The sequence below is a fragment of the Helianthus annuus genome, chromosome 5, assembly GCF_002127325.2.
Source record: "Helianthus annuus cultivar XRQ/B chromosome 5, HanXRQr2.0-SUNRISE, whole genome shotgun sequence".
In the NCBI taxonomy this organism is placed as follows: domain Eukaryota; kingdom Viridiplantae; phylum Streptophyta; class Magnoliopsida; order Asterales; family Asteraceae; genus Helianthus; species Helianthus annuus.
Window position 1 is genome coordinate 154418999 of NC_035437.2, and position 9050 is coordinate 154428048.

At 41.8% G+C, this 9050-nt stretch overlaps 1 protein-coding gene across 1 annotated transcript; it reads right to left on the reverse strand.

The window, feature by feature from the left end:
* Nucleotides 1–1344: 1344 nt before the first annotated feature.
* On the reverse strand, nt 1345–3189 carry LOC110941982 (shikimate O-hydroxycinnamoyltransferase). Its single transcript, XM_022183684.2, has 2 exons — nt 2640–3189; nt 1345–2335 (listed from the first exon to the last, which is right to left on the reverse strand). Exons 1-2 carry the CDS (start codon nt 3033–3035, stop codon nt 1454–1456), a joined length of 1278 nt encoding a protein of 425 aa, XP_022039376.1. The 5' UTR covers nt 3036–3189; the 3' UTR covers nt 1345–1453.
* Between the last annotated feature and the right edge of the window lie 5861 nt (nt 3190–9050).

The following is a 9050-nucleotide window of genomic DNA, read 5'->3' on the forward strand; positions in this document are numbered from 1 at the left end:
TGGTTTCATCTGATGGGACTTGGAGTGATAAGCTAACAACTGGATCCAGGTGGCATTCGACCTGTTCAAAAACAGGTTATAGTGCGTCCTTATGCAAAGGAGGGTTCAGCCTATAAAGGGTGGCATAGTGATGTCAAGGCCACGAGCCATATCAGACCGCGTGTTTATAAAGTGCATTACGGATGACTCACCATACTATGATGCCTAGCAAAACCACACCACGTTTGAAACAAATAGATAGCATTCCATAAAAGCTATGAATCTCTAACCTAGATCTCATGGCCCCAAATTACTACACACCATGTATTTTTACCGGCCCATTGGTGTTGTCAACTTCTTTGATACGAAAGTGATGAAGGATTCTTTGAGGGCGTTGTTAGTTGTGTTTTACCTGATGACAGGGTGATTTATACATGACCAAGATGGTTGGGTTGTGATTGATTGTCAAGGAAAAGGGGCGTTGTTTTAGGAAGTGGGGTCTGATAGCTTTATCGATGATTTTGGTGACTTTGTGCCCCAAATGGAGTTCTTGAAACTCTGGTGGTCAATTACTGGTTGGGAATTGAATCGTATCCTTTGTTGGTTTTGCAACTAACTTACTTCAAATGTGGCAGAGTTTCGCTACAAGTTGCATTGTAACATTATCTTGCGGATGGGTCGTCTGCGATACACTTGAGAATCATATGGTCCGTTATGACTTGTGGCTTTGACATCACTCTCCCACCCATTATAGACCGAACCCTCCTTCATGCATGAGACCCACGACAACACGTTTTTAAGCACTTCACATATCACCACGATCCAACAATGCCGCTCCAAGTCCCATCAGATGAAACCAAAACCATCTACTCAATTTTTAAGTTAGCACGAGACCAACTCGATTTGCTCTAAGCAAAACCAAAGGAAGATGGGTACACAATTAGCTATAGCTATTTTAAAATTCTCTCCGACCATCTTTGGAAGTGCGTGTGTAATGCCCACGGGTTGTTGGATGATCTAGGCACCAAGCTCAACATCCCCACTGATGAGTGCCCCCCTTTTCATTCACAGCTTCCACCAAGCCATCCCAAAAAATCCTAGTAGAAGTGGTGATTAAAAGCGGGCCATCCATTGGTGGCGATTTTGACCTTGGTGTCCACATGATATAGCCACGTGTGGCGGTTGGGGCTTGACACGTGCACTTCAAAACGTGGACTGCGAGAATTTCAAAAGAGTTATAGCTGATTGTGATACCATTTGCTTCATTTGATTTTGCTTTGAGCATGTAGAGTTGGTTGCCTTTTGACTTAAGAAGTGAGCACACGCATTTCTTTTTAGTTTCATCTAATGGGACTCAACTGCACAGAACGGTAAATGTTTTTTTCTTATTTTATGCAGCATACAAACTCATCACCCCTTAGCATTAAAATACGGTTTTTTAATTACAGATACAGACTGAATAAATAAATAAAAACTATAAACTACTGATAAAACGATCCGTTATTGTTGCATACAACAATTTGCTGAAAATCTTCATTTGTTCAACTTCCAGCCCAATGAGGATTGATAAGGCCCCATCGTCTATCTTGCCTGATAACACATAACACCTACATCCTGATGGAATCCGTGCAGGGCCCACGTAGATGGGCCGGCCCCATCCAAAGTCCTGAACTGGGAGACCAGCCCAACTTATTACTTGAAGATTCGTGTGATTATAATCCTCACCCTTTAGATCTAGGTGTTGTTCCAGATAATTTAGTGCTGATTTTAGATAATCGTTAGTCATCATCGCCAAAGCATTATGGATTTTACTTGAAGCAAACCAGAAAGGTTTGGATTGAATTTCGCCAGCAGTCGCTTTAGCAGCGGCTGTGAAGATCACATTACCGAAAAAGCCAGGTGGAAGTGGTGGTTGTAAGCGAGCCCGTCCATCGACCGCAATTTTGAGCTTGGTGGTCTGGTCGTCTCGCAGCCCGCGAGCTATACACACGCACTTCCAAATATGGCCCGAGAGAATTTCAAAAGAGCTGTAGCTAATTGTGCTAGCATCAGCTTCCCTTGATTTTGCTTTGAGTGTATTGAGTTGGTCTCGTGTTAACTCGAAAAATGAGTAGACGGTTCTGGTTTCATCTGATGGGACTTTTGGATCTGTGTGGTATTCGACGTGCTCAAAAACGGGTTGTGGTGGGTCTTGTGCACGGAGGAGGGTCCGGTCAATGAAAGGTGGGAGAGTGATGTCAAGGCCACGAGCGATATTGGACCATGTGCTCATGAAGTGCATCGTGGACACCCCATCCATGACACGATGGTGCAAACCTACTCCTAGCGAAACCCCACCACATTTGAAGTAAGTTACCTACTCAAAAACAATATATTGTTACATGTCAAGTTAAGTAGAAATAGTTTGCAAACTCAAAAACAATATATTGTTACATGTCAAGTTAAGTAGAAATAGTTTGCAAATTTGTAAAATTAATTAATATTTTAAAACTGAACCCTTTTTGTTGTTTTTGAAGTCAGGAGTCTCGGCGAGAGCAACCTTTCTATCTCCAGGATTGTGGAAAGGTTTGTCCCATCCTACCCTCCCGACACCTAACCAATAGATTGTTATGAGTGATATTTTATTGGGTACGTTTGTTTGTTTGTTTGTTTGTTTATACCTGCAAAACGAGCAAAGGATCTAAATCGATTCCCAACAAGGGAAAGAGTTTCAACAACTCAGATTGAGGTGCAAAGTCACCGAAATCATCGATAACACCATCAGACCCAGCTTCCAAAAACAAAACACCTTGTCCTTGACAATCGATATTACTCCGGCCGTCTTCGCCTTGTGTAAGTCGCCCTGCAAGTGGGTAAAACGCAACCAATGCCCTACTCAAAGCGTCCTTCAACACTTTCATATCAAAGAAGTTGGGAGCACCATTAGGCCGGTAAAAATACACCATTAGTGTGTAAAAGTTGGGGGCAATAAGATCGAGGCAAGAGATCCATAACTTTACCATTGGTGTCTCCTCCGATGGTCTCACAATCGTCGATTCTCTCACCACCACTTTCATTTGTGTTTTTTTGTTCAATCTTCGTTGATGTTCTCAAACCCATTTCCGCCTCAATTATAAATCCATTGAGCAGTCATACATCGATTCCAACATGATTCTTGGACCACTAACCAAGTGCGTGTGTGTGGTTCAAAACTGGTATCAATAAACATATCCACTAACTTGAGTTGAAAAATGTTAGATATTCTAGTGTAATCGGGGGATTGACTTGGTGATCAAAGCGAATAATAATACACATCAAGCAAGTTAGGAGGTGCGGGAGTGCACGCTTGTTTGAATTATTATAATTCGAAGTGTACGGGCGAAACCCGTACTCTACCGGGGTTCCAAGGGGGCAGCGCCCCTGGGAGCAGGGTCCAAGGGACAGAGCCCCTAGCTGGGGTCCAATTACTTTAATAAAAATGCATAAGAAAAATTTATTTTCTGAATTCTGCCACATTTTCGAAATGACAGTTTTGTCCTAAAAATAGAGTTAACTGCCATTAGGCAGTTACACCCCAGAAACCCAATGTTCGTAGACAGTTTTTTTGTTCATTCTCTCCTGATTCAATCAATTTCGTAGACAAACATACACTGGTTCATTTTCTCAAAAATCAGAGTTGTATCCGATTGAATTATTCGGGTGAACCACCGAAATAATTTGATCTGAGAGTGACATCACGCCTCTCTGATCATCCGGCAAACTGAAATTCCCCAACAAAAAAATCCATGAGGTGACTAATTAAGCCATTGATCTTAGGCATTTAACAGCGGCACCACCACATAATCTGTAGGAATTTTAATTCAAATTGACAAGAATTGTGGTGGCATTAACTCAGATTTTAAATCATCTGGCCAGTGGATGTGAACCATAAATCTTATACTAGTACAGCAATACACAAGCATGAGAGCATGACGTGACACAATATAAAAAGAGGGTTAACAAAACCATCGGTCTCTGCCTTATACCCTAACCTGTTATACCCGACCTGTTTACAACCGAAACCCGAATCACCTTTTAAGGGCTGATCCTCGATAATGGATTTCATTGTTGGGTTCTGCTCGGTCCGGCCTGGTTTGACAACCTTGAATCTTGATCACCTCAAGATGGTTCGGGCCAACCCAGTCTATTTCGGCCCAAGACCAAAACCAAAGTTGCACATAACCAATAACTGGGAATCAACCAGAACATATGGGTTCGGTACAGTTTCAGTCTTTAGTCATATCAAGCTAGCGGGTTTCCTCGGTCCCAACCCGAGGCCGGCCATAATAATAATATATCATATGTGTGTGTTGACTAGACTATATTTTAGTATCTATAAAGGCTTAAGTACGTTTTGAAGTTGAAGATCATCGAGAATCAAAAACCACAGGTGACTGTAAACAGGTTTTTTTAAATTAGAGATAATTAACGAAGAGTGTTTTTTAAGTACATTCCTTATCCATTTTGCTTTTTGCAATATTTGCATTTGGTTAAACAAGTGTTTTTTAAGTACATTCCTTATCCATTTTGCTTTTTGCAATATTTGCATTTGGTTAAACAGTGGAGATCAAATCAAGATGAAAATAGCGGTAAGAGAATCCTCGATGGTGAGGCTGGAGACACCAACGAAAAAGCTATGGATCTCTGTTGCACAGTGGGTTTTGTTGGTGCACTTGTGTCTGTACTTTGTCTGTATTCGGTCTGTATGTAAACGATGTCCTTGGTAGTCTGTAAGTTGACCAAGTCAACCATCCTCCGGATTGACTTGGCCAACAGTTGGAATATGTTTTGATATGTTTGTCTGAATCGAAGGATAACCTCGAAGGATAATGTTGATCCTTCGAGGTGCTCGAAAGATATGCTTCGAATAATTAGACCTCGAAAGATGATCTTTCGAGGTCCCTGCTTATCCTTCGAAAGCATTGTATCCGAAAGATGATCCTTCGGACCATCTATCGAATCCTTCGAGAAGACGTGCTGTATATGGGTATATATACCCATGCAGTGTTGAGGACAGAAGAGAGATGCACACAGATAGTCACACCGAGAGATAGAGAGTTGAGAGCATCCTGTCCGAAACACTCACACTTAGAGAGTTTATAGAACATTTCTGTAAACATTGAGCTTGTAACCGAACCCTCATTGCATTAATACAAGTTGTGTTAATCGGTGAACTTGTGTGTTTGTTTCTCTACTTGCTACTAACTCGGTTTGCTTGCTAGCTTGGATTCCGCACTCGCTAGTAGGTTTGTATAACAAGGTTTAGGTTCGTAATCCTCCGCGAAAAGGGACCTACAAGTGGTATCAGAGCTTGGCTCTTTACCTTGTTTAAAACCGGGTTTTTACAAGTTTTGGTGTGTTGAAACACTTGGTTTTTGCACCTGTTTTTACTTAGTTTCTTGCACTTTCGTTGAGTAAAAACGTATCTAAACTAACCGGGAGTGTTTAAAGTTGGGTTGGGTAACTTGGAAATTGGTTTTTAAGAAACTTTGTGTTTTTCCGGCCAATTTCCGGTGTGTTTCCGGTGACCGGACTTTGTGGATAAAGGTTGCCATTTTTGGGCATTGTTTTTGAAAGTCAAAAAGTTGGTGAAGATTTGTGTGCAGAACATACCTTTCTGCCGAAAGTACTTCACCAACCCATCACCTTTTTCACCAACCTATCACATCAGATCAGTGTGTGTCAGAACCTCTCGAAAGATATCTTTCGACATCGAAAGACTATCCTTCGACATCTGTCGATCAAGGAAGGCTCGAAAGATTGTTATCCTTCGACCCATCCTTCGAAGTCTGAATCATATCCTTCGAGAAAGGAATCTAATCGAAAGACAAGTGTCCGAAAGATAGGGATTTAGCTCGAAAGATAAGGATCTTTCAAAGGAGAATCCTTCGAGCTCTTGAATCTTTCGAAATCATTGTTCGAGACTCAACAGTAATCTTTCGAGTACTGTTGATCCTTCGAACAATAGTTGATCTTTCGATTGTGGTCAGTTTGTTGTTAACAAGTTTCTGTGATTTCAGATCCTTCGACCAGGATCCTTCGGCTGTGTATCTTTCGGATCATTCTTACTTAGCATTTATTTTGCTTATCTATCATGAATCCGAGTTGGTGGGGAAATCCGGCTCCAGACAGTGGAAAATACATGAATACCAGTCAATCTCCATCATGGGCCGAATCTCCGGTATCTACATCCTCACAAACAAATGCCACTCCAGCTGGTCAATGGGCGTTTGTTTCAAATCAAACTCCGAGTATTCAAAGTCTTCTACTAAGCGAAAGTGAAACCGGAAGTTTAAACAGGCCTCCAAAGTTGATGCATCTTAATGAATATCCGGGATGGGTTGATCGTTTCCATACATACATTCTTGGTCAAAATACAGAGTTGTGGTTGCGGTTCACTACGGAATTTGATCAATCTATCGAGATTGCTGCTTCTTCGACAGCTACATTTGCCGATCTTCCTGATGATCAAAAGAAGACGTATGACTTAGAAAAGAAAGCATACGCTATTCTCACTCAAGCACTGAGCAAGGATATTTATCATCAGTTCGTCAGTTTCAAGACTACGAAGAAGCTGTGGGATGCATTGAAGACAAGAGGAGTAGGTAATGAAGCCACACGTCAGCTACGACGAGATCTACTGAAGAAAGAATTCGATGGCTTCACATGTATGGATAAGGAGTCCTTGGGAGATATGACAAGCCGTTTCTATCACCTACTTACTGAGCTGACCAACTTTGAAGTCACTACGACTCCAACAGAGGTGGTAAAGAAGTTTGCCGATGCATTGCCTCCTCAATGGAATAACTTCCTGGAAATCTTGAAGTACAACGGAACGTTGAAAACTACAAATATCAACGATTTCGTGCAGCTTCTGGAGAACAAGGATCAGGAAGAAACGTTGAAGGCAAAGAGAGTTGCAGTGCCACAGAATCCAGAGATGTATTATGGCACCTCCACTACTTCATCTGCAAAAGCCGGTTCACATGCTCCACTTCAAACGGCGTTTGTCACAAGCACGGATATGTATGGCAATCCAGTGCAAGTTCCTGTAAAGCCGCCTCCAACCACAGATCTGTATGGAAATCCAATACAACCACCTCCTCCTCCTCCTGCTCAACAACCACAATATGCGTGTTATGGAGGAACATCATCTGCTGCAGGTCAACAATCAAAGTCAAGTACAGTACAGCTCGACACGTCAAGCTTCTCTAAAATCAGTGTAGAAGTAGCTAAGGAACACATGGAGCTGCTTAACACTGTAGTGAGCGCGTACTGTGGGTTGATAGAAGGTCAGATTGGAAACATTAATCTGACACAAGAAGATTACAGGCAGATTGATAAAGAGGAGATGGACTTGATGGACATCAAGTGGGCCTTTGCGAGTGCTGTGAGAAGAGCAAAAGATTGGATGGAAAGTACTGGCAGAACCAGCTTGGAAAGTAAGCGAGACACCAAGTATGGGTTCGATAAGCAGGCTGTTAAGTGCTTCAACTGTGGTGAACGGGGCCACTTTAAAAGGGAATGTACAAAGCCAGCACAGCACGGGAATCAAAATCCCTTCAGAAACCGAGGCAACCAGCAGAATCAGAACAGAAACACTGAGCGTTCATTGGTGCCTGCAAATAACCAAACCAACCGAGCACTTGCAGTTCAGGTGGATGAAGGTTGTGACTGGTCAATCCAGTTGGGTGGTGATGCTCCTGATGAAACAGCATGTTTTGCTCAAATTGTGAAAGAGTTGGTTCACACCAATGGTAGAGAATCTTCTGCCAGTGGTGGTGAATCGTCTGAAGATGAAGACTCTTCTGGTTATAGCAGGAGTGCTGATGAAGAATCATCCAATTCTGGTGATGATTATGTGGGTGAGACATCGAATGCAGCAATCGATGCAGATATTGATGAACTTTTGGAGGAAGCTGCAGCAGAAACTCAAAGAAGATCTATTTTGGTGGATCAAGCTGCTTATACTTCGTCTTCTCTCCATTCAGCCTTTATGGCTAATGTCGACGGTTCATCAAGTCAGGTATGTGTCGATGAACCCACTGCTGTTAATTGTGATGAATGTGCTAGGTTGCATGCTAGATGTGCTGAAATGGAGAAAAGTATGTCTGAGTTGCAAGGCAAACATGATGCTTTACAAGCTAGTTTGTTTGACTTGCAAGACAAACATACTACTGTGAATGAGAATTTGAGTGACTTGCAAAGGAAGCATGACGCTTTGCAAGAAAAATATGATGTGACCTTTCTCCACAATCAGAAATTGACTGTGGATCTCTCAAAATGCACAGAAGCCAACATGTTTCATGAAAACCATGAAAAAGAATTTAAGTCAATGATTGAAACATTAAAGAAAGATAAAACTGAATTGACAAAAATGGTTTCAAGAAAACAAACGGACATTAATTTGTATATCTCTCGTCTTGAAACAATGCAAAAAGAGATGGCTTGTGTGAAAACCGAAAGTGATGCGATCCAACTCAAGCTAGACAGTTATTTGAGCTCTAGCTATGTGTTAGATCACATCATTGACGTTCAGAAGGAAAAGAGAGATGTCACATGCATAGGCTACAAGAAGTGTCCACCACCAGTGAGACATAATTATGACGCCATGCCTGATGAAGAGGACAGGGTATTCTTTGAACCTTCTGTGCCTCTAGATGTTAAGGAATTTGCTGCAGGACTCGGATACCAAAAGGAAGTATCCTCAGATTCAGATGTGTCAGCAGATACATTTGTGAGTGCTGAACAGAATCAAGATCCTCCAGTTGTGATTGAGGATGCTGATTCGTCTGATGATGAATCTGATGATACTGTCTCAGCAAAGTCTGATGCGGTAGTCAAAAATGAGGACATACCTCTTGAGAATCACATTCTATGTGATCCCCCTGTACAACCCGCTAAGACTATTGCAACTGAGTCCTCATCTGCAGGAGAGCCGGAGAGTGTGAATTTGCTGTACACTCTAGTTGGTGATGATAAAATTTACTCAGACAAAGATTTTCCCATTAAGAATGTTAATCAATCCTTAATCTGCAAAGTCTTTGAGAATT

What these genes read in the sequence shown, in the direction of transcription:
- LOC110941982 (XM_022183684.2), bottom strand. Translation starts at nt 3,035, where the DNA reads ATGAAAGTGGTGGTGAGAGAATCGACGATTGTGAGACCATCGGAGGAG. An exon ending in ATCCTTTGCTCGTTTTGCAG is followed by an intron (nt 2,336 to 2,639) that starts GTATAAACAAAC and finishes GTTTTTGAGTAG; the next exon opens with GTAACTTACTTCAAATGTGG.